The 26,611-nt window shown below is 40.7% G+C and overlaps 1 protein-coding gene across 4 annotated transcripts; it reads left to right on the forward strand.

Annotated features, from left to right (window-relative positions):
• Positions 1–154: 154 nt before the first annotated feature.
• LOC112453314 lies at positions 155–24,315 on the forward strand. 4 transcript variants are annotated; one of them, XM_025013989.1, is made up of 4 exons: positions 155–815; positions 18,725–18,926; positions 19,587–19,721; positions 20,892–24,315. In XM_025013989.1, the coding sequence occupies exons 2-4, from the start codon at positions 18,733–18,735 to the stop codon at positions 22,855–22,857; spliced, it is 2,295 nt and encodes a 764-aa protein (XP_024869757.1). In that variant the 5' UTR covers positions 155–815; positions 18,725–18,732; the 3' UTR covers positions 22,858–24,315. The 4 variants fall into 4 exon arrangements, with proteins under 4 accessions (XP_024869757.1, XP_024869758.1, XP_024869756.1 ...); XM_025013990.1 differs by lacking the exon at positions 155–815 and adding an exon at positions 2,656–2,764; XM_025013988.1 differs by lacking the exon at positions 155–815 and adding an exon at positions 8,760–8,793.
• Positions 24,316–26,611: the final 2,296 nt, after the last annotated feature.

Consider the following 26,611-nt stretch of genomic DNA (forward strand, 5'->3'; position numbering starts at 1 on the left):
GACCGAGCCGCGAGCGTCCCGAGCGAGAGTCGAGACGCGACGCGACGCGCCGACTGAGCCCGAAAACCGGCGGAGGCGCACGAGTAATCCGTTCGTACCACGCATCGGCTCGGACGCTCGGCGCGCTCGGCACGACCCGCGTTTCGTTTACGCGCGCGCTGCGAGATACGTCGTCGAGATCCCATCGGCACAAACCGCATCGCTCCGCCGATCGCGAGCGCGTCGTCTTGGGAATCGATAAGCACGCGATCGTCATCCTCGAGCCGGCTGCGACTGCGCGCGAAAGGCGTTTTCGAAAATACGCGTCCGACTCACCGAGTCGTCGCCGCCGCCGTCGCGCGCGAGCGCGTTTTCAAAAATACGCGCGCTGTCGCGGTTCATCAGCGCGAGACGAATCGCGATCAGTGAGCAACTTGAAGAGAGTACCATCGAGGCTGGACGTCATCTCGTTGTGTGGAAGAAGGTGTCGCGCGTAAAACCGCGAGAGTGCAAAGTGTTCGCGATTATTAACTATCGAGCGAGCTGTCGCATGAACGGCGCGCTATTTGTCGATATTTAGGAGAGCCGGCTGTGGGAAGATCCTCGTCGATCCTCGTGCTCGAGGCGTCGGATGGACCGACCGCGAGGAAGCGCAAACCCGGGCGCGCAGCATCCCTCGAGAGAGTGTAGGCGCGCGTCGCGACGTCGAGGCGGCACGTCGACGACGACCGAGCCGCCCGTTGAGGACAGCTGAGGACAGCGAAGCGCGGACGAGCGGCCTCCGTTCGCAACCGAGGAATACCTTGACGAGGCTCGTTATGGATTTCCACCCGATGGTGAGCGCTTATTAATATATAAGAATATAATAAACGTCGCTCCTCGATTAAGTGAAACCGCGCGCTCGGAAAACACGCGTTCACTACATAAGAAGATATTAATTTCCCGGATCTGCATGTATACATTCGTATTGCGGTGAGAAACGTGTCGCTGAGAAGTCACTGATTGTGAGTCATAACTCGATCGCGTGGCTCATTCCGCGAAACTCGATCGCGTCCGGCGTCGGATATCGCGCGAACGCCGAAAATGTTTCTCGCAAATCGGCTCAGATCCATTTACCGCGTCCATTTACTTGGAACAAGTGATGTAGATGATTGAATTATCGCTGTCTGAGAACAATGACATACCAGTCTCAAGTATCGTTAGTAAAGAATTGTCAAATTCAAATACCCGATTCGTTTGCAGGCATCGCCGAAAATTGGTACACAAATTCTGAACCTCGAATCGCCGTGGCTTTACAAAACACATCGATTATTTTATGAGCTAGCAATAAAGACATTTGTCATTATCGCGGGCAAGAATTCGATTGAGTCTGCAGACGCTATTATGTCATCAAGACTAATACGTACAATGGATACGCAAGCATCGGCCGACGCGCGACGCGCGACGCCGCGCCGCGCCGGGTATATCTGGCTCCCGGTACTCTCGTCTCTCGTCTCTCGTATAACCGCGGACGGAATGATAATGGCCGCCAGTAATTTACGATCCCTGGAAAAGATCATTGCAGACGGCGCGCGTTCGTGCGCCGTCTATCGCGATCGATCGACGTTACGCAAAAACAGCTCGACTCTCGAAAAATTGCCTGTCGGCAGTCTAATCAAACGTGCCACGTTCTTTAATTATTGCGCCGAGACAGAGGGAAACGTGAAACAAGACATCGAGAAGATCTCATTGCGTCAGGCTGTTCGAACAGGAAAACGTTGTGTCTCAATTTACTGATTCTAATGTTAAATATCTTTTTACAATTAATTCATGACCGAAGATTGACACGAGAGGTGATAAAGGTTTTTCTCACGTACACAATCCCTTTCTTCTTTCTTATATCTTTTTCAAGTGATTTTTAAAAATATAGACTTTATTCATTATCTGTGTAATATATTAATTTTATAAATATATAAAAAGCAGAAGAACAAAATTCTTATATTGAGATTAACGTCTTTAATCATTTATCTATTTTCCGTGCAGGTGCAAGAAAATAAAGTTGAAGTTTTAGAGTTTGAGAGAACTCGCAAATGTTTGTTAAGAATTAATTCTGATCCTAAATTATAAATTTATTTAAATAAAGATCTCCATTTGAGATTAATTCAAGAATCACTATCGATATCTTTATCGATTGTCTCTTTTCTAAAAATAATTATTACATAATAATTAATCGCATATTAGTTTTTTAAATCGTGTCTTTAGCTCGATAGATCTTGAAGATTTATATCGCATTTCTCTCCGTAATAATCGCAAAACGGAGCAGGAGAAACGTTCTCAATGATAAATAAATTCGCTCATTATTGCACGATCCACACGCACGGATCATCTTGTATATACATTCATTGTATGCAGACAGATCGCAGCCTAACAAAGGAATAGCCATCGAGACGGGTGGAAGGTCAAGATCGAGCTTATTCACTTCGAAAATGGAAACTCGCGCTCGTGCAACGCCGCAATTAATCGCTGGGGCTCCGTGGTAACGTCCGCGGGATGGAGCGACGCTCATAATCGCGCAGAAATAACCCGCAGGAATTTAACGCGCACGTCGCGCCGCTCCGGGACGGCGACCGTCCGTCCGAGAGACCGCAGCCGAGAGTCGACGATGAGGTCTTTGGGTTAAGTATCGCGGATAGTGATCTCTCGACCGTGAGCATTAGCATAATCTTTTAACGCGCGCGCGTTCGTCTCTCGAAGAGGAACTCGCTTGAGCGTTACAGAGTGCCCGCGTCTTCGCAGTTACATATATGTACGTATTCGCATTAACGTGCACCGTCGTCGTCGCTATTATTTCGACTTTACCTTACCGCGCATTCCTCGCCGCGATTACTACCTGGTTTTTGCTCCCTTCTCGCGGCAAAGTCCTTGAAATCGAGGATGAAGTCATTTCGAGGAGGGGAAAAGTGGTACCGGCGAAATCGTTCGCTTTTTTCGACCGTCGATGCACGCCGTTACTCGGTGCGCGATATGAGTTGTCTCGCACGTATACGAACGTAACGATAATCGTAAAGCTCGTTTCAGACCGCGCGTTAAAAATTGAGATTAAGATTGCATTATGATTGAAGATTCGTTCGATCATAATCACTACAATCGCGATTTACATTGACAATTTTAGTCTTGTAATGTTTTGTACGTCTTCCCTCTCCTTTTTCTAATTTTTATTTGTATCTCATTTAATATGGATTTATAAAAATATCACAGCATTTTACAAAGCATTAGAATATCTTCTAATTACTTCATTTTTGCCTAATATTTATTGCCTGATATTAATTGTATTGTTTTTATTATTATGTGAATAAAAGTTAGCATAATATTGATTAATAGAGACTGGAGATTGAAAACTTTTAATCTCTCGGACTTTACTTATTTTATTCTCGTGAATCCAATTTCAATTTTAAAATTGTTTTTGCCATTCTTGATTTAATTTTCAATGCGTATATTTAATAACTGTTTGAACATGATTCAACGTAAATATCTTCTTTCTTGGACTTCTCGGAAAACACTTAATAATGCGTATTACGTGCGTATAACTCTTCCATAAGTTAACGCGGATATATTCTAATTTCCGTGCGTGGGTGGTCGATTATCATTGCATCCTCATTCGTCGCTCCCCGTTGGCGTCGTCTCTCGAAAGCGGGATTCGTTCCTTCGAGCGACGCGCGACGCTTGTAGCTGAAAACTTACAACTTACGCTATACGGGACATGTCCAAGTCCCGGAATAATTTATGATTGCTTTCTTAAAACGATGATCCCAAACGCTGAAGCGTGCGCATAAATGAGAATTGATTATGGCCTCGCGCGCGCGCGTAAACACCTGAGAGGAACGAGATTGTTTAAAGTCAGTTTCGCCGGTTGATTGCCGGTCCCGAGATCGCATCCTCGGTATACACGCGACGTCCTCTAAAGATTATACACATAAATACAGACACGCAATGTGATACCTCGTGTGTAGCACCTCGGAGATTTACGACGATCAAAATGACAAGTGGACACGCCAGTGTAATGAGGCTTAAAGTGTCGTTCGATGTAGCCTGACTTTGTAATGACTTGAACGAAGATACTTGACTGACAATGAGAAAATGCTTCATTAGAAAATTCTGCAATAAGAATGCACAATATCACACCTTTAATATTAGATGAAACATTTACGTGATGAGTCAATAATGAAACATTATTGAAATTGAAATTATAAAATGTATCGGTTTGTACATTAATTTATTGAATATGTATTAAATCCGTATTTTATCGTTACATAATAATTCTTATCTTACGGTACGTTTCTATCAAAACCGCATAAATCTTAATTGATACGAAGAAATTTTAAGTTTTAATACGAATGATAACTTTCTATTTTGCAATAAAGTATGTATCGATAAAATAATGCAATAAATTTGAATGAACGAAAACAGATATGGACTCTACTGAATTTTGCATTTGTCCTCCTTTTAAAAGCATATACAATTTCGTGATTGTCACAATCAATTAATCAACTGGAATAAATATGAGTTAACGAAGCAACGATTGGTTTGCGATTTGTGATGCAAAGAATAATATATAAATCGCAAGATCTCCTCATGAACATACAGTCGAATATATTGATCGCTTTAGAAAGTGTAATGTTTCAAAAGGAGGACGGAGGAACAGCGCGGGATAATTGGTGCTGATAAATCAGACTTGGCTCGTGATTGCCCGCGCAATCTCGAGTAAACTTGTTAATTTACGAACTTTAACACCAGGAGGAACGTACAAAGTGTTCCTTAATTAAGCCGCGAATCATAATACGCGTTTTAAGATGTACATAAAAGTATCGGTCACGTAACCAGTATACCATCTTATTTTCAACGTATTTATGTACAATTATATTTCACGAATTAAAAATACAAAAATCCTAATAACATTAATAGTAGATTAATTGATTGTAATAGAGGATGCAAATTGATTTTCTTCCCGATTGTCACAAATTATATCCAGATATATGTAATATCTGGATATTTTTAAGGTAAATGGGAATTAAAAATTAATTTTATTCAATAGTAAATTCACTGTAATGACGAGCCGTAGCAAAGCGTGGCAAGCTGATTTAAAACGATGCCACTTCGCTGGCGTTATTCCTCCCGCGAAAAAACGAGTCTTTTTATTGCCCGTCCGGACGCTATACCTTTCCGGCTAGCTTTTTGCTATATTTGAAATTCTCCGGTGATCCTAGACCTATGTCGCACGTGACGGGACTGCAATGGAAATCCTTCGATGAATGAGTCTTTTTTCTCCCGCGACTGACCGTTTCTAATGTGTATTCTACAAGAATTGTATCATAACTGTCATGATAGTGTTACTACACAACAGAATAGTATGCCAATATCATTGCCGCATGTTTTATTACTTTGATAAAGTTTTAAAAATACACAGCTAATTATACTAATATCGAGTATGTACGATCATGAAAAAATATTTGCATTACAAATTGATCGATACTAATAATGCGAGGCAAGAAATAGTATTTAATTCATTAATTTTTTTTCACTATTTAAACTGCATTTCTTTTCGCGACAATCTACACTACGAGAGGGTGACACATACAAGAAAAAAAATTAAGTCGGAGATCGATGAGATACTTTTTTAAGTAAATGTTAAAAATATTTAATACATCCGATGTGTGGATCCGTTCAATTCGAAATGGATAAGTGGCATGGTGTGTGAGCGCACTCCTAGACTTATGTCGCGGAGCGGATGAATGAGAGCGACTCGTGGGGTTCGTGGGGAGCGCACGTACGGAGCGCATTGCGCATTGCGCGTATACGGTTCCCGGGACGCGCGCGCGACTGGTCGACGCGACGAGCGGCGCAAAAAATGCGGAAGATAAAGCACAGCAGCATCCACCGCAAAGCCGACGGCGAATGTCTTCGCGAGACGATCGACAATGGCGATCACGTGTGCGACGGCGCTTATACACGACACGATACGTATATACGTGCGTGGACGTGTGCGTAACTCTTGTCGCCCGTGCTCCGTGCAGGCGTTCTGTGAACAGTGGCGAGGGGGTTGAAGAGAGCGGACCCGTATGAATGGGGGCTTCATTCACGTGGCCGCTTCTCGCAACATGATCACGCAGCGCGTCTCGCCTTCCGACTTTATTCGCGTATCTCCCGCGCGAACAATGGCCCGGACTTTACAAAGGGCCGACGCGTCGACATGATCGGGTAATTGGTTTGCACAATCTATAGCGCCTCGAAATAAGCTCGCTATTGGTTGCGTTTAATTTTTTCGCCCGAAATCCTGTAATTCTTGTGAAACAAAATAATAAACGAAACAAAATAAAACAAACTAATATTTATAAAATCTTTTTAGTATTAAATACAGTATTTTTACTGTAAACTTTGTAATAATAAATTTATAAGAAAAGAGGATTTCTTCGACAATCTAATATTACAACTTCGAAGATTTTTTTATTTTTAGCCCTATTTTTCACATTTTTCTACACGTTTCTTTCCTGCCGAGAGTTTTCGTGCGAGCTACGCTCTCCGCTCAAATCAGGCGATCGATACGGCAGATAAAATCATCGCAGTCTCTTTTCCGCAATGGCGAGGATGTACACGATATGGCGTACCATCAGACATAACATAAATACTCGATCGCGAGCCCTCGATTTTATATCGGATCTCGATCCGTCCGTCCGGTCGTTATTCCTCGCTCGAAGGCTCGTCTTTATAAGGAGTAAGGGCAGTTTACGCGCCGGCATGTAACGCAGGTATTCATATCGGATCGTTTTCTCTCTAGCATTTATCTCGACCGACCGGTCGTTGGGCGAGACCGGCGAGACCTAAGTACCGGATCGGTTTGATGAATAGCTCGCACGACGTACGTAGGCCACGTGGGTGGAATTACGGGCGATTTGCCGCATCGATTTCTTGCAATGTGCGATACAGGAAACGCGCGCGGTGCGATCCACATTTTACGATTTGCCCTTTTCCCGTCCCTTTCTCTCGGTCTATAAGATGGAGAATTCTACATTGGCTCGAACAAATCCATTTAACGAAATCCGAGTCCGATCGAGAGATCCAACGATCGTTCGGCCGATTGTTCGACGGATCCGTCTAGACTTACCTATATATGCCGATCTATAAATTTAGGTTTTAGGTGATAAAAACTCGTGAACATCGCGTCGTAGATAAAGAAAGTTATGCTGTATTTCATTGTGGATTTGGTTTTGTTCGGTAAAGGGAGTAACTCAATTCAAGATAACGTGCATACCTCATAAAAGATCACGTAAAAGGTATGTTTTGCGTAGAGTCAAGAAATTGTGGAGAGATTACGACGATTCCGTCAGATTTAACGTAACGTAACGTAAAGAGGAGAAAGTTATCAGATGTATAAGTTTAAACGGAGTAAACTTTGTATGAGTTGCCATTTCTTTTAACGATTGCGCAATGATATCCTTATTCCATTAATTCCATACACTTTCTTGTGTTTTTTTGAAAAAAATTAGTTTAGTTTGTTAACGTAAAGGATGTGAGACTATATGAGTTAATGATATCGCGCAATTATCGTCCGTTTTATTTAAAAATTACAAAATTCTTTGAAATTTTAAAGCGTTTGGCACGTTGATACCTGATGAATGAACGCGAAAAAGATACGAGAGATCAGCGAAGCAAGACGAGAAGTAGCTCCCCCTCAATGGGACCAGTTCATCCAGTGTCTTTCAAAGGCGGGTCTCGTATCGGCTCGAGTAATTCATTTTAGCACTCAGATCCGTATATGGACTAGCAACAGGCTCGACCACTCGTATCAATTCGTTCTTCTCCACCGTCCGAGTGTAATTCCGCCACTAGTGCTCCGTAATCCGTCGAAGACGGTGAATGTCGAAAACGAGCTGTTCCATTGCAAGCATGGACGGTATAACGCGATAATTTGGGGAAAATATTTAAACATTATATAAAAAACTCATCACGCATGTAAGAAATCAATAAATATTATCTATACAAAACAAAATAATAAACTAATATATGAAAAAATTACAGATATTATATTAACATTATTATAAATATTGATAACAATTGATAAGTGTAGGAAAATATATGTGTTACATAATATTTATAATAATTGTAGTAATATAATATATGTAAAATGCACTATCAGAATAGCGTTATCGAAAAATGTATCGTAATACCATTTTTTGAAATCCTGAACCGGAAATCTTCGAATAACGAGTTAGTCCCTCACTTTGTAGACGCAAACGGCATCTTGTTACGTCTACGTGTGAACAACACGACGGGTTTGCTCCCGAAAATAAAGCTAAAATAGGTGTGGTCAACTTAGAAATAGAATAGACAAGTTCGCGGATTGGCGTGAGACAACGCCCGGCTTCGTCATATCCCGACAGTTCATGGAAAACGTTTCGAGCCAAGCGGAATGCACACAGCCGATATGTAATTTCATCGGATTGGCATGCATGGAATTCGATTTACAAAGATCGCTATTTTTCTAGATCTTGAAAATTCTTCCCGATATCTTTAATCGGGAAACAATGGTTTCCTAATTCAGTTTGAAATAAATTTTCTGATCTGAAAATAATGACATGATCACAGAGTATCACGAGAGTGTGTTAGTTGATATCGTTACATATGTGTGACTTGAAAAATTGAACGACAGTGTATCGACCGCGGGTGGGCGAACGCGTTACGTCGACCCATTAGTCATCGCCGGAGAAAAATCAGTTGGTCGTTGTCGAATCGGGAACCAGGAGGGAATTTCGTCTTTCCCAATGTCTCGTCGAAACAGCCGTAAGTTGACTCGACACTCGCTTAGCCTCGCCTCGCCTCGCCTTGCCTCGATTCGTGGTTACGTAAAGTCGTTTCGGCTGGTTTAACGACAGGCCCGCGCGCCAGGAAGAAACGGCTATGTTTAATCATAATAATTATTTCATCGGTCCCGTCGATATCGTCGATATCGTCGATATCGCTGTATCGAGATCGCCTGCGATGCTAATTGATCCCCCTATCAGTTTTGCGCAAACGGCACACCATTTGATGGATAATAATTCGGTAAGCGCTCGGTGGCCGTCCACAAATTGTTTTTTGCCTCTCGTTTTGATTAATGGCACGGCCAATTCGCCCCCTCTTGTCCGCAATATCGTCGCTAATTGCGACCGTTCTTCCCAAGCGGGCTTCGAGTACAAAATAATGAGATACGACGAGAGCGTCGAAAGTCGTTTACAGATCCAATGATCGATGACATCGGTGCACGCTTATCCGCGCGCTTGTCTTTAGGCCCCCACTCCATCATTTTTAATTAAGAGAGCCGAGCTTATTTGCTTATCGCCAAGGCGTCTTACGGGAACGTGGAATTCATAATTACGTTGACGAGTCATTAATCTCTCTCTTTCTCTCCCCCCCCCCTTCTTTCTCCCCTTCCCCGTGTTGTCTGTGTTTTGTAAAACGTGCAGAACTTAGACATCTGCTGCTACAATTATTTCATACGATAAGAAAACGGACTGTCGTACATATTTTTGATACAAGTTTCAGTGCAAACAAAGGATTCTCGAATCTGGATTTCATTTCTTATGTAACGCTTCCAACGCAAGCGTGAACGTTAAGACGGGTAAGAATTCAGCAATAAATAAATATATAAAATACACACGGAGACCGGAGAGCGTCATCGACGTGGGTGCAGGTATTTTCGTTCCAACCTAATTCAGTAGTTCTAGAATTACATCCCATGGTACCGGCCTAAATATAAAATCTAGCGCGCGCCTGCCTGTAATGCTGTAACGCCTTGGTTAGTCGATACACAGTCATTAGTAATCGTCTGATCGCGATGATTGACAAGGAATAATATTTTAATCGAACGTGGGTTCCAAGACGCTTTTGCCCATCAAAAGAATTAATTAAATCTGATATCTGCGAGCGCGATTGATCAGGATCGATCTCGCTATCGTTGCATCAGATGATGGCGCGGTCGGACATGATCCAATCGGCTAACGATCCAGACAGCCATATTTTCTCGAATTAGCAAATATGGCAATCGGAGGAGGGTTTTCTGCTCGATCTCGATCGGTGCAGGTCAGCACGAGGAAAGAGGGGATCGCCACGCACCGCACACGCGAGAAAACGAAAGAGAGGAGGGCTTCATTGCCGAGTGGGAGAATTTTCACATCAGCAAAACTGCCAATCGCGATTGTCGTACATTACCCGCGAATGTGATTACTGACACGAGCAATTAAATCATATGATTAAATTGTTAAATTAATAACCAACAGCGATTAGATTTTCAGAATATTTATACGTTTAATCTATCAATTTACAGGATGTTTATACCATTAATCGTTCATTTCAACTTTATATTAGTTAAACCTGGGATTTTTTATCAAACCTACTTCAGCTATAAATTGAATTATTTAGCGAAGTAGACTGAGTAATAAGACGAAAAAAATTTCACGTCTTAGCGGTAACGTACTGCCAATCACGATTGCCGGTTGTTGTAGCGATGGCGATGGCGATGGTGATGGTGATGGCGATGGCGATAGCAGGATAGGTGGGGAATAACGGGCGAGCGTGTTCTCCATTACGGTAAAGCGCGCTGTTTCGTATTCGGACGCATTAGCTGAGAAAAGTTTTATGACTAGTCGGTCCTCGACCAATCAAAGTTCCAGAGAGACGATTGACGAGAGAGAGAAACGTAATATGTACGCGCCGTGTTTGTTGAACCGCTTCTTGCGAGCATTTCTTCGGTGCGAGATTATTATTGGCGTCCGACCGAGCGATTCGCTTTCAATTAACGATCTTCTTTTTCACTCTCGGATTCGCGAGCTAGAAAAATATGTAACCGCGCGCAAAAGGCGCCACGTTCTCATTATACATGCACGCGATTGCGCAGCATCTTTGACTCGCACGGGTAACTTCTTCTACTCACTTGTAATCGTGCGCTCGTTGCATGCAGGTGGTGTTGCGAAACGACTGCCAGGTGTCATGGAGAATTTTAATTTATGCAGGGTGTTTCGTTAGATATCTTTTAATTTGTAATCTCTACGATCAGTTGGAAAATAACTTTTTGTTAGTAAAAATATCGAAAAAGTTATTTATTGCACTCTTTGGATTTAATATCGAAGATTGCGAACATCTATATAACTAATTATAATTAAAATTAAAATTTTATTGTAACTTGCTTAAAAATAATTGTAAGTGAAAAATATAATCTTTCTCTATTTTCTGTTTTTAATATTAGTTTTTCTCAAAACATCTTTATTTCTTATATATAATATTTAATATATTAGTTAATTAAATTATTTTTATATTATATTATATTAAAAACTATGAGTATCTTGATATTTTATCTTTTAGGAAAAAGATTGGTTCCATGTTTACAAATCTGTAGTTACAGAGACATTAGGTTGACACAAGATACGAGAACACGAGTCACTAAAACTGTTGAACTTTGCGTTTGTCAATTCTTAATCGGTGGAAAGCAAAAGACATTTAGGAATGAATTTAAACGCATCGTGCCTCTCCTCTCTCTAGATGAAAAACGCCCACGGAGCTACTTAATTGTGAGTTGCTCTATTGCCAAATTAAAGGCGACGTACATCAAATAATTCGTATGTAAAAGAACATTAGGCAATTTAACGGTATCAGCAGACAGCCTTATATACCTCCTTTCAGATTTCTACCACGTGGGCGATCCAATTGGACTAGCTGTAAGGTGGCCCATCATCGCCTCGAGAAATCTTTCTCGTTTTCTCTTCTTCAGATGCCTCCACAAGGACTGCACTAGTCTTCAGTTTTAGCTGAATCACATTACTTTGCGTTCATATTTTGAAAGCGAACAACGTATGCTCCGTCGAAGGCTCTCACAGGTGTCGGAGCTCTCACATTATGCAGCGAGATCGCGAGCTGCGTATTTTGTAATTATTTATCGCCTACTACGGGCGCAACGACAGTGATTAACGACCCTATAAAAGCAACGATGTTAACGATGCGGTTGCTGGAAGATGAATTTCGAAGTGGATCAAGTTTCGGATAAACCGGGAAAAAGTCATTATCGTTGGACATTCAAGTACGAAGCGTTCGGTCAAATTGTGATTTTGTTTCTTTCTCAACCTTGTTAAGTGCTGATAATCAATTCGCTTTTGGTTTTATTGTCGATTTTACCATCATGGTGATATTCCACGAGTAGGGCTTACATCTACGTACGATCAGGCGTCAACGACTAATCGTTCTATTATGTATTCGCGAGATACACAAACGCGACCTTTAGTATTTCGTGCTTATTCTATCTGGCAAATATCTTTCGGATTCGCTATACGGTCTTGCATGGAGCTCGCTCTCGACGTCTAAGGTAACTAACGCTCAGCACCAAAATTGTCACCCACGCGCGGCAGCACGTTTCGTCAGCATCGTCGAAGCGTACTTCCGCTCGCGCCTCGTTTGAGAATCAGGTGGCTGTTCCCAGACATACATATCTAGGTCGCGTTACGCAAGACGTACAGCTGGCATTTGCACTGTTGATGATTATACGTAGATCGACAAAACTCAATGTACAAATGTTAGGTTTTAAATAACGAACAAAGTTGGCTAATCGGAGCTGCTGTACGGCCCATTGTATCGGGATTCTCTCTGCGTGAGTGCGTGGACGACACGTTGATATTTTATACGACTGTCATCTCCGGCGTCGATTCTGTGGAGGCGTATATTATATTCCGTATAGGTTAAACCACCCCGCCTACTTGCCCGATGTGTCCCAATACCTGGCAGCGATATGTCAACAACTACTTTCAACTCCGCGTTCCATCAGCTCGCGTATTTTACCCGGCGCGTTCGTGGAATAGCATTATTTAAATCCCGACGATCGGACCGCGCGCTCGCCAACAATACATTGTTTTTACTACACGGCAATAATGACATTTTCAGTAACGCTAATTCCCCAGATCAATCGTAAAATGTTTAATTTAATGTTTAATTTTAATACGAAAAAAGTCAAAGGTTCCATGTTTTTCGTCTAAAATTGATTTAACCCACGGCCGATTATCTTGCAGAATAATTATAAATTAAATCTTTGAAAGCGTACGCATTAAAAAGAGAGACGTGTAATCAGTTCCGGGAAAGTGCCAAATAACCTCTCGTTATAATATAATATCAACTTTTCGCTCCGCAATCTCATTAATGTAGTCCGCGCCTTTTCAAGTGCGCGCTTGAATCCCAGGTTCCAATACACATCCTTCGAGTCGCGTTAAATCGCATCGGGTTGTATATGGCAATGATCCGGCCGGCGCGGCGGCGGCGGTCGAAATGCGTTTGCCATTTTGTGCAACGCAAACCGGCAGACGCGTAATAAATTACGTACATTACGAGATGGACGGGGTGCACGGGGGAGGCCCCGGGCACCGGACGTCATCCTGCATGCCACTGTGGGAATCCTGAAGCCTCCTCCGGCAACAGAGAGGAGCCTTCAAGGCTCATTAACCGAGAGATAACGCGTTATCCCAGATTACGATGTCTCTTCGTTAGCTCACTTATCGGTCTGGTGCCGTTGGCCGCGTGAATGTCGATGTATCGGTTCTGCAAGCTGTTATTCGGAATGCACGTGTGATAAGCGATTCGATGTAACTGGTTAATATCACAAGATGTCTCGGAGACGATTTCTTTTAGGCTTGTATTCGATTAATAAAGCCATTTATTTCAAACTCTATCAGTAAAACGGAAAACAATGGCACTCCGAAGAATATTGTAGAATAACCATACCGCTAGGATTATATCACGTCATACTATTCATGAGTACAAGCAAAAATAATTTTGTTGGATTATCAAGATAATTATGTAGGACACTCCAACTGATTTCTAAAATGTCAACATTTTTTTGCAGCATTGTCATCATACTTGAGCATCCTACTATAATTATTTTGAGATGTGGCAACAAAATTATTTTCAGATCTGTATCTATAGCTAAATTTTTCAATACTTTAGCGTTTAGCAAAAGCGTTTTTCCCATACACAAATATAAAATACACCTAGGAGAAAGATCGTGAAATTGATTAGATTAGAATGTCATTTGTCTAATAATACTTAATTGTACTCGATACCATTTATGGCACCTATGCATCATCATGAAGCGAAATTTAATTTAGGATCCGCTAGTGTGAAGAGAGGGGACATCACTCCGTTAGTCGAAATGTCTTAAAAGTAAGCCCAAAGTAAAGCTTTTCTTTTCCATTTAATTTTTTGAATAAAATAATTCTTGTTAATTCTCCGAAGAGCCATAACATTTTAAATTTGTTAATTAAGATGATAAGAGAGTTTAGTACCTAACTATCAAAAGAAGTTTCTTCGATTATTCGTTTCGCGAATTCGGAACGAGGAACGAAGAATAAAAAGAGAAGGACCAAGTACGAGAAGTGACTTGTGCGCGGCTCGATTCCTCGTTGGTAGTTCGCGGGGTTAAATATACCCTCGTTGGTCTCATCATACAGAGAGAGGGAAGAAAGAGGAGGAACGAGAAAGAGAAAATGGAGCGAGAAAGATAAAGACGGTCGCTCGGGCATGCATACACACATTTATACGTCAAAGTGAGAACGGGAGGGAATACGAAAGAGGGAGAAGAAGAAGAAGAAGAAGTTACAGAAGAAGGGAAGGAAGAAGAAGAGAGAAGCTGAGGGGCGAGAAAGAGAGGGAAGAACTCGAGTTCTGCTATTACAGAGCACCTCCGTGGCGCACAGCCCAATATGGAGCAATCTCAGATTTCCATCCGCCCAAATCGAGAATATACGCCCGCGCCTCCGCTCGCTTTTCTTGGCCTGCGGAGGGTTGGTCGTTGTCGCGGTTGTCGTCTTCGTCGTCGTCGTCGCTAACGTTTCTCCCCTCGCCCTCCTTTGACGGAGGTGTAGACGTTGTTCTCGGTAGAGTTGTCGCTTGTCCACTTCACTCTCGCTCGTAACAGTGCCAAAAGTGCTTCAAAACACTCCGCTTCGTTCTGTCGATCTCATTTTCTTTTCTTTGCTCCTTTTCTTTCTCCTTATTTACTTGCCACTTTCCTATTTTTCTCGTGATCAATACAGTTCCTCTTTTATCTTTTTTATCTAGGTGGAAGTTTATCCACGTGTGATCACGTTTTCTTCCTTCTTTTATATCTTATTCTTTCCTTCAAAATATCTCTCGATATCTCACTCTGTGCCTGCCAAGAGATCGTACGAGGCAGAGCCGATCGCGTGGGCGATCGCAATGCATTGAAAGGCTCGGGCGAAGGTGATTAATCGCGGCTTGTGATTTGTGCGATTGATCGTGTTCAACCGACAACGACCATCGCGTCATTTAGTTTGGCGGAAAATCAATCGTGCGTGAAAATTAAGTAACGTATCGTAGTAACGTAGAAACGTCTGCGGCGCGCGCGAAGCTATTATAGTTGCCGGTCGTGGTTTTTCATCAAGAAGAGGATTCGACGAGAACGATACGTTCATGTTGCCAGAAAGCAACTTTCCCGTCACAGGTAATCGGCAGCGTAATTTCGAGTGATCGTGAGTCTTTTTTTGGTTTCTACCAAGTCTACAAGTCTATTTTGAAGAGTTTATCGCTGCTACGCTGTTAGAATAAAGCGATGATCTCAAATCATCGACATTCTATGTCTTTGATTCGTAAAGTAGATCGAAAATTTTCAATTGCATTATCTGAATACTTGCGAAAAGACAACCGATGGAAAATGAAGGATTATTCTGATCGAACAGCCACATAATAAGTTACTGTTCTCCATGTGGGATGTCGTCGCTGCGCTGCGCGGTTTGCGCGGGTGTTACGCGTAATTACGGATCCATAGCGGCGTCGTAATCAGGCCAATGGATCACGGTCTGTCCTACTAGTGGGTCACAATATGTGAGCAAATCGATCTTTGTGACTTTAAGGACATTTTGACGATCGATTATCGCATGTGAAAAGGAATCTTTTCCAAAAGATTTCTTTTTTTCCGGCCGTTGCATCACCTTGACATGTTCGCGAGCACCACGGCTGACTTTCCGTTTTTAACCTAGTTGCGCTTCTGCCAATAGTGCGGAAGACCACATGTTTTCGCGCGGAACAAACGTCTGCTCCGATTCGTCCACTTGTTGCCTGTGAATAAATCAAGTTTGACGTCCATCGTAATATTATTGAAGAATTGAGAAAAAAAAGAAAATAATCATTGTGTTTATGTTTATTTCCTCATGCACCTATCACGAATATCGAGTTACAAAAGAGAAAATTGGATGAAGTACGATGTATTCTTGAAATATCTTTTATAGACAGTTATTAGTTGCGTCTATAATTTTTTAGAGCGAGGTCGTCATTTATTATGATCTTTTAATCTGATTAACATTTTGAATAAAATTAGACATGCAACGGTATAATATGTACGCTTTAGCAATCATAAATGCCTAGTGCGGCGCGATACCATCAGCCATAATCCTAAATATGGAGTGAGAAATTTGAGAGAACCGAAAATAGTGGCGCTACGCCAAACGCTAAAAATAGCCAAAAAATAAATTGTAGTTACGCGCCCGCCTGCATCATTCTATAACTGGTCTTCAATGAAAACGAGCCACCTCCCGCACATATCGATATTAATATCTTTCACTGATCTCGCTTTTTGGCGCACGTTTATATACAATTTTGTACATTTTAAAATTATTAAAAGTTCATATACTTAAAAACTTTAGATATTTGAAATTTTACAAATTAAAGTCTAAAGAAACGTAGAACTTTATTGAATCTTGAAATTTTAATTATATAATTTCAGAATCCTAAATTTTTTAAGTTTGTAGAAAACTTGAAGTGTTGATTCTTTCACATTTTAAAACTTATATTGATAAAAGAAGAGATCTTTTATTTCCAATTTTGTATTTGTCATATCTATATCTATATTTTTGCTGGAACTTCGTTCTAAAATGTCGCTTTAAAATCTACGCAGTTGAATTGGTACATCTCACGTTATACGCTTACGAGAGCTTAAATACGTCTCAATTGTGTTTCCGATTGTTTTCGAGATCTTAATGGCTTAGCTTTGTATCGAGATCTTATCCCGAAGTATACCCAAATGACAGTCGACACATTCGATAGGCGGATTCTCGCGAGACGTTGAAACCCGATCGACTAGGCCAAATATGGCTCAGGAATTGCGGGTTTTCGGTGGGCTGTGCCGGCGGACTGTTGCCGGTTCTATTTTCGCGCAGGAATATTTTTATCCGACAGTGCTGCGCAAAGTCACAGTATGTATAATACGCTTCTTCGTCTTTTGCGCGTCTGCTTCTTTCTCCGTTTTAGCCTCTTTCGTGCGCGTCGTATTCCGACATCACCGTGCCGCGCCGGTCGCTGACACTTTTGCTTCTCTCGTCGATCCTTCATTAAATTTCTCTCTCTCTCTCTCTCTCTCTTTTTCTCTCTTTCTATATTAGTAAAAGTATGAACTGACTTAATGTAAAACTTAGAAAAACATCTTAGATATTTGTTATTAATATATTTTATTAAACTTATGTATTTCATTAAAGTTAAAACATTTTATTAATTGTAAGATGTCATTGTATTTCATAAATGTTGTTATTATAAATATCAGATTAATAAATAAAAACTCGATATATTTATTATATTGTGGCTTACGTACATGAAAATTAAACTGATAATGTCTTATAAAAATTTAAAAGCCGGCTCCAGAATTCGACAATGAATTACTTGCCTCTAACAAGTGACTGTCGTGAATATTGTGAACTGTCTTACACGAGATGTTTCCAAGCGGATCTTTAACTTCTAACGCGTAACGTTGACGATGCTCGCAGTTCACCATTGTGCGATTTCGAAGCCTTGAACGGACCGCGGTCGCCTACGCGGTTCGCTCGATGGTGCAACGATGGCAATAGGTGCGCGCTTGATCGTTTATCCATTTGCGTGTCGGACATTCGTTTAATTTCTGCCATTTCTCACGCCCGTCAAATCCACGCAACGCAACTCACCGCGCTGCGCGCGGCATTAATCAGCTCGTTAATACGGTGGTTATGAATATTCCGCAATTCGCACACCGGCAACGATCTCCGGCTTCGACGGCTCACAACGGCCCACGCGCGACCTTTCGCGCTGCTCTCGCGCACACCGAAATAAGAAAGTGGAAGCTGTTTGTATGGTGGCTACTTCCGACCTCGTTTTTTTTTAATTAATTAATTGAGAGTGGCCGAATGTTACGGTTATCCAATAACTAATGACTAATTAGATGAATGCTTAACATGGAGCGGTCTTTAAAACTTGAGTCAAATTGAGTAAACAGCTTTCGAATTACCTACACTTTAGGCGTGTCCAGAAGTGTTCTTTTTCGGCTATTAATTGAAAACAGTCATATATACACAGAATTGTTAATGCCTTAACACACAAATTTATGCACAATATCGAAACCTTCAGTGAAAATTGAATTACTGTTTAGCTTTGAGCTAGAAAGATTATACAGGATTCCAGACCTTCGATGATAATCGTTAATGGCATATTCCTACGGTCATTTTGAGATGAAAAACTGTAATAATTTTTGAATGAAAAATATTTAAAATTGACCAGTCAAATTGTTCAATATTTGGTCAGATGTATAATAACACAATAAGATTTACGTTTCTGCGTTTGAAATCTTGTTATCTAAAAAGTATAATATAATGTATTGAAAGGATGTGATGATACGAGGAGGAATCAACTTTATAATAGCAATCCGTGATGTTTAAATTTCTAGGGGGCACTATGCAGACCGAGGAAGTCGTGCCGCGTACACAGTCTATTGGCATAGACAGTGGTCTCACCGACGGCGCTGGTTTGCAGCATCATTTGCATCATTCGGCACATTTACGTTGCCCACTATCACCTCTAATCCACATGGCCGTCAAGCAAGAGCCTCAGGAGGAAGAAGAGCGAAGTCGCGATGTTGGCACATTGAGGTGAGTTATGAATGTCTCTTAATTTAAACCTTGTGAGATACGCACGAAGAAAAAAGTTTTGCTGACACTGCATATTTTACGTTGATGTAACAAATGTCATTAATTCATATTTCTTATATTAATTACTATAAAAAACAGCAAACGGATTTGTTAAGAATATTAATTTTAAAATTAGCATTAATAAATAAATTATAAAAATAATTGTGCTCTACAATCTACAAATTGTTCTACTGCAGCGAAAAGATATATTTCTTATGAATAGATTTTCTTTTAATTTTAGCAGCAAATTAAATTTACTTTAATAAGAAATCCATATTTTTGTGAACAAATTTGTTTGACAAAAGAATTTTTACAAAAACAAGGTAATGTAAAACAATTAATTATGATGACAAAATTTTTACATTGAATCTATAATAATCACACTAGCAAAATCTTTTTTTTTCTTAGTGCATCTATATCATCTATGTATATCATTAATTGTCAAAGTCAATAAATCGAGTTATATCACACAAGGAATTTTTTCCGTCTATTAATCGTTAAATAATATAATTTTGGATGTACCATATCTTTTTCCGTAGTTGGAAATTGATAGAGAAAAGATATATATCAGAACTGACGCAAGCACCGGTGAACGAAAGTCTCTTTTGTCGCTTTTGATAGCCCGCAAGTGGACGTAGGCAACGTGGCAGGTTCGGTGGACAGCAAGCATGGACAACAGGTTGGTAATCAAATTCAAGGATTGGAGGAAAATCCAGTACTAACTGCTCCGGATTCTAGCAACCGAGGACGAACCAGGTAATATATTTGTCTTTCTTTGATGTATTTTATGCGCAATGTTCTATCAGTAATTAAATAGAATACAGCGATAAAAAATTTGAAGCTTTTTTTATATACAAACATATATATATTTTCTTAGGTGAATTTCACATTAATCTATTTAAATTAAATAGTTTTGCAAGGAGAGGAGAAAAATAGATACAACATTTTTGTCAAATAAAATGCTTCTTGTGTTTTCTTAGATTGGATAAATCTCGTATCATTTGAAGCGTTTGAAGAGTGTGATGAGTGTGTCTCGCGACGGCTTACATTGTCAGGTAGCGCGATCCGCGGCAGCAACGCGACTCGGGTTATCTCTCTTATCTTTTTTTGTCATGTCTCTAACGATGTCTTTAACGTAAAACCGGCCGATGTCCAGGAAAGTGCTTTAAGTGCGGTCGTCGCGTCGACAAGAAAGATAGGCGCCAGGAAACTGGTTCGTGCCGAGCGAGTCTTCTAAAGCGATGCGTGCGCGCGCACGAGTACGTGAAGAAAAAAATTGCAGATATATACGTCAGCGAAACGCGCGTCGCAAGAGAGTCGATTACCGTTATTATTGAATTTCATTAAAGGCCCGGTCGCGACTAGAGAAGAAGAAGCGCGACACACGTTCTCTGCATACGAGCGAAGGCGCCATACCGCGCGGCACAAAACGCTATTAAGGTGTGGCTCGGAATGCAGTTACTGGCGTTAATGAAAGAGCGATATCACCGACATAAGAGCTACAACTGCACGCTAGTTCAAATACTTTTCTTCCTAGATAATATGTTAATGTAACATCGGTCTACGAACAAAGAAACCGCCAATAAGAGTACATTCTTTATTTCCTCCCCTTACTTTAACGGATAATCAACTAGGTAACTTTCTTTTGTTGGAAAAACAATTTTCTCTTATTTTATTTTAATTTCTTACTTATTTCAATTCTTTAAATAATTTTGGATTAAAATCAGAATTTTTTTATTTCAATAAGCAATCGAATAATTCAACAAACAAAGAAATATAAAGAGAGAAGAAAAGAATAATTATTCCTTGTAATTTTCTTAATGCTCAGTCAGTATAACTTTTGTCATAGAAATGCTCTATCATGGAAAAAAACGTGTGGTCTACCAGTCTAAGTATTGTCGAACTATGAAATCTTGTATATTCCAGTCGTGGCCGCAGGAAATCACGATGGAAGCTCAAATTCCATCATCAAGCATTACCACCGGAATATTTGGATCACTACGAAGCATCCCTGGCCCAGGAAAATCTGAATTCGTCGCCGCCGCGCATCATCGAGCCAGCAGCATCCAGTCCAGCACCGACAAACTCGACGTCTACCCCAAGTCCCGTCGCTGACGTTCATGGCTGGCTGCAACGAATCGCGGCGATGCAACAGGAGCTCTGTCCACAGATCGCGCCGCCTCAATGCCCAACGACCCTTGGCCATAATCAAGTCACCGGTACTAGAAGATCCGTCATCACGTCTGTATCTTCGCAGACTTATCCTAATCATCATATCCAGCAGACACAGTCGCAGACATCTAGCAGGCCCCCCATGAAATATTCCGATCTGCCATACATGGGTGAAATCACTCTGGACAACAGTAAACCTAGACGTGGCCGGAAACCGAAGAAGGCCGACATATGTCATTTGATCTACAAGAATTATGGCACGATATTACCGGGCACGCCTGGTCACGAGGAGAGGAGACTGTCGCCTCGGGATAAGCAGGATCATCGGGAAGGTGTGTCACCTCAAGTACCTTTCCAAAGGACTGATGTTCAGAACAGAATCAGCAGTTTATTGGAAAAACGGCTGACTCAGGAGACCCGGCGGAGCTTTGCCTTATCTGAGAATTCGCGGGAGCAGGACGAGCCATTAAATCTCTGCATCAGGGATCTCAATCAGCTGAAAATTCGACTATTGCGGAAACACGGGAACGTGTACGAGTCTGGTCAGGTTAAGAGCGAAACGTCTAGCGACGGTGAAGAAGTAGAGTGTCTGGGAACGAACTTTTTGTCGGAACCAGTAAATTACTCGGAAGCAGTTGGTCATCGGTCAAATAACAGTTTCGTCAATCATAATAATAATGTGATCGATCCTATGGTCGGTCACAACAACTCTGGCTTCGTGTACTGGCCGAATGCTGGCGTGTTTATTCACCCAATGGCGTTGCAATCCCAGTTGCTATATTATCAAAAAGTCGCCCAAGGTGACAAGTGCCCACCGCCGACAACGGATCAACCACCGAGAGAGCAAAAGATCGTGCCCAAATCGATATACTCAATGATGGAGACAAAAAATGCGGCCCAAGTGTCGCCGATATCTACAGCTCAAGCGATACCAGTGTCGACTGCTACGTCCACTTCGCCAAGACCGAAGAGGAATGCGCCCCTAGGCCAGCAGCAAAGTCAACCAACCAAACGGAAACGCTCCGCCATATTTATACCGCCGATGCCAACCGAAAATAATAATAATCCGGCGACAGAAGTAAGCATATGTAAGTTCAAATTTACCGGTGGCGCCAAGCCCAGTTTACAAGAGAAGAAGAGCCTCTCTGTGGACTCAGGTGGTAATTTTCGCTATTACAGCGGTACCGGTGATAAGAGCATGCGCGGTTACGAGTTCTTTCCTAGAGAAGCTCTCCAGCAACCGGCGTGTCAATCTGGTAGCACTTCCGCCGCCGGAGCCTTTCTGAATGCCGCCGGTGAAAGGATTCAACCGCCGATGGCGTGTCAGAGAAGTCCGACCGGCCAGGATGACGGCCGGCGAAAGAGAAAAACCAGAAAATCACTGCAGCGCGAAAAGTTGGAGCAGACTTTCAAGGAAAAGGGTTTCCTCATTCAGACGCAACAGTTAGAATCTGCGGAGGGTGCCACCTATTGCAAGTTCCGGCAGCTCAGAAAATTCACCAGATATCTGTTCAGAAGCTGGAAAGACTATTTGCCCGGTAACGTACGCGAATTGAGCGGCTGTGGCAGTGGTGCTCCCGTTGCGATAGATAGCGACGTGGCTGATGTTGAAGTCGATGGTGACGCCGCTCTCGTTCCTTCGCCGCTTCCTCGCAGCAATTTGTTAGACGTGCCGAACAGCTTCGTGGAGGAGGATCATCGGACTTTACCTCTCACGTGAGACCCAGCATTCGCGACGAACGAAAGTCATGACACGATACGATTCAATTTGTTGTTAACAACTTTTTTCGGCTGTTAATTTCCTGTTTTACGGAAATCTATATTCGCCTGCATTGATAAAATCAACAAAAAATTTTTTATGTGCAAATTAAAGATCTTTCCCCTAAATCCATATTTTAAAACAGCAAAACAGCAAATCATGCTTGGAGCTATACATATATAGATAGTAATGGATAGTATGAGGAAGTTGATTTCTATTTAATTTTTCCATTTATTTTAAGTATTTTAGTATTTTATTAATTTTAACTATTCATTTTCTCAATAATTTTCATTTTTAATTCTGTATTTAAAGCTGGAGTCAAAGCTATCATATGAAATGTATCGTACATAAATAAGTTCTTTCAAACGCTTCTCATTAAAAAATTATTACAGCATCGACATTTTTGATATTAGAATCATCTCCAAATGACTTCAGACGTCTGGCATTAAGAATTATCACGGGAGATTTAGGATGTGTGTGCGTGCACATGCGTATGCGTATATGTGTGTAAAATCATTACCCAGAATATTTATTATTATGATAAAAATACATTTTAATCACAACAGTATCGTGTCATGACGTGCCTCACAAGAATAAGATAATAAACTCGATCATAGCTTAGTGCCAAAGATGAGAGACTGGAATGTACATGAAATCACAATGGAGAACGGGTTAACCAAAGAGGGATTTTGCTCTCGCCATACTGGAAATAGAATTGTGCAGTGGTTTTTAGCTATCGGACTACGATGCATTTGGGATGGTATCAGAGTGAAACTTGTAACGATACCGTCTTTCTAAGCGAAATATCGTCTAACGAAATCTAGTCTTATTTATACTCTTTTTAAATTGTAAATATGTTTTTTTTGTTTTACGTCTGATGGATATTTATATGGATCTACTGTGCGCAATAATTTGGATAAGGTATGGAAAAGAAACGCGACATTATATGCAACAATTACGTACAATCAATTCGTTTCTTCGACGTTGCACGTTGGGGCAAATATCTTGACGCATTTGTGCCAATGTTATAAAAACGTGACCTGTTTGTATATTAAAGTGCAATAATGGAATCAAGTAAGACATTTATTTTTACAGATTATGGAATTTTTCATCTTATTTCAATTAACGCTATTGCTATTTAATTCAATTCCCGATCCCCAAGTGCTAAAAGATGCGATTCTTTTCTCGAACTGAATATCTCGTCATATCTATATACCTATGCTCCATTAAGCGGAACAACTGCAAGTTGAAAACCGTCCTATATTCGTGCTGTTATCTTTCTTCATGCGGCGACAAATAAAATTATTTTATACTTATGCTCATTGTAACGAAAAATCTTTGTATAGTCTGTAATAATAAAAAAATAAATTGTTTGTGATGTTTGCGCATGGTACAGAGATTCAGCGAGATAGTCTTTCACATTGATTTTGATAGCATCAATAAAAAGTATAACTGCGTTTTTTATATATATATAATATATTATATGTTATATATTATATACATATGTATTTTAAATATATTTACATATGTACAAAATAGAAAAATCTATACGAGTATACATGTACATAAACACTTTAATGAGATAATAAAAACTTCGAAATAATTTTCAACTTAATGAGATAATAAAATTTTATGCTTATATATTAATTCGAATTAAATTCCGGATTCTCACACAAATCTATTGTTAGGAAGAAAACTGTACATAAAATTGTACATAACTCCAAAAAATTTCACGGTTACAATACTTTCTGTTGATGCGATCGATTTGATTTTTTTTTCTCATCCCATCAAAGTAACCTTTTGTGAAAGCTGTATATTGCAGGAGATCATAAGCCGCGCAGTCATAAAGGGACGCGCCGTCGAAATGAAATTCAACATGCGCAAGATGAATTTTATTGAACGACTTCGGCTGTGCCGAGACACGTCGTTCATTAACAAGCACCATGCTCGTGAATATTGCATTTGTGATTTTTTACCAAATTCGCGTTTTATTAAAAAAAAAAGCCGCTTTATGAGGAATCTTAATTAAAACCTTTGAGGTACTTCTTCCCGTTCGGCTTCATTGATGCGATACCAGCGGCGGGACGTTGCGATCGCGGATCACGTTTGTGAGCTCGCTGCACGGGACGGAAAAAGAGACGCACGTATAGGCCACATAATACAACATACACACGTATACGTACGTACAAGGTGTCGCACAATTGACGATTATAATTCAAACTTTAAATAAAGCAGATGCCTTATTTAAGAATTCATTTTTCGTTAACGAAAATGTTAAAAAAAGTTTACATTTAATTACTAATCAAACAAGTAAATTATTAAAAGGCACAGCTAATTAATAATTAGATTTCTGCGCAGATTTTGGTTGATCTAATGATTATCGAGAATTTTTTTCATTTTATTTTGTTTGTACTAATTTTATTACAAGATATGTAGCAATTCGTACTAACATAATCAATGAGAGAATCTGTCGTTAAAATTAAGTTGTGGGACACCCAGTATATATGCACTAGCCGAACACATAACAAGCACAGCATCCACCGGTTAGTCCCTCCGGAGTGCGTACAGCCACCCATTCATGCATACGGCCATTCATATGTCGGCCCGGCTCACCTTGAAAGCTTTTTATCATCGATCGATGTATCTGTGCGATGCACGCACAGGCACACGCATTTACACGCGTGCGTGCATTCACGTATGCTTGAAAAAAGAAAATTACTCACGTTCTTCGCGAAGGCGATTATTGTCACATCGAAAATTCGCTGATCCTTTTTGCGCGTGTTTAAAAAATCTTTCTTTGTTTGCGTTTAACATATATAAAAGTTGGATTTATTAAGAAAATATGTGATACCGTTCTTATACTCTAAAACAAAAAAATATATTCGGCGAAAAGAAATCCATACGAAATCAAGATTTTCATATTTTGTCAGTTTTGCAATTGCATTGTTGCTACCAATTGCAAAAAGCGAAAGGGAAGGAGGGAACAGAGCGCTCATTGCTTCGTCGTCATCGTTGTTCGTTCGTTGTCGGGAGAGTCAGACACAATGCCTGCAAGTTTCCTAATACGGGCACAGGCGCGATGCATGCCGAAAAAAAGAGGAATTTTGGCAAGCACGAGGAGAAGCCTGAGAAGAAACGGGAAGGATGTGCGTTAGATTCGATACGATGTAATAGCCGCATACGGCAGGATTGATTGTAATCGAAATTTAGGAAAGGATAATTATATCACCCGCAAATGTACTTAATATCTCAATACAATTTGAATCCGCGAGATTCGTATCGAATTTTCGTTTCTTTTTTGCTCTCTCGCGCGCCTACGCGCTCTATCTCCTCTTACCACGTGACTGCAAGTTTCCTAATATAGTCTCAGCATATGCTTCGATGAAAAAAGACGATGTTCACCACCGAGCGTCCGGCAAACTGGTTGCCATCTCGTATCCGGAAAAGACAGGCGAACTACGTGTGTAATGCTAAAATCGCGAAACACTGACGATCTTTGGATGAGAAGACGCTATAATAATCTTGACGAAGGCAAATTTACTGAAATCATTGGTATACGTTGCGATCTCTGTCAAATTTGATCATTTTAGCATTCGGGAGAAAAATATATATAATAACTTCAGAAAAATGAGCTTTATATTTAAGGCTGAGATAATTTTCTCAGATATTGTGTGTCACATAATTTCTATTAACACTTTAACGTATAGATATAGAT

Source organism: Temnothorax curvispinosus, unplaced genomic scaffold (assembly GCF_003070985.1).
Source record: "Temnothorax curvispinosus isolate PA1 unplaced genomic scaffold, ASM307098v1 QBEX01004246.1, whole genome shotgun sequence".
Lineage (NCBI taxonomy): Eukaryota > Metazoa > Arthropoda > Insecta > Hymenoptera > Formicidae > Temnothorax > Temnothorax curvispinosus.

Coding starts and splice junctions, on each gene's coding strand:
- LOC112453314 (XM_025013987.1), top strand. CDS start 15,454: ATGTTGCCAGAAAGCAACTTTCCCGTCACAG. Junction 15,485..18,724: donor AAGCAACTTTCCCGTCACAG/GTAATCGGCAGC, acceptor TTAAATTTCTAG/GGGGCACTATGCAGACCGAG. Junction 19,722..20,891: donor AGCAACCGAGGACGAACCAG/GTAATATATTTG, acceptor TGTATATTCCAG/TCGTGGCCGCAGGAAATCAC.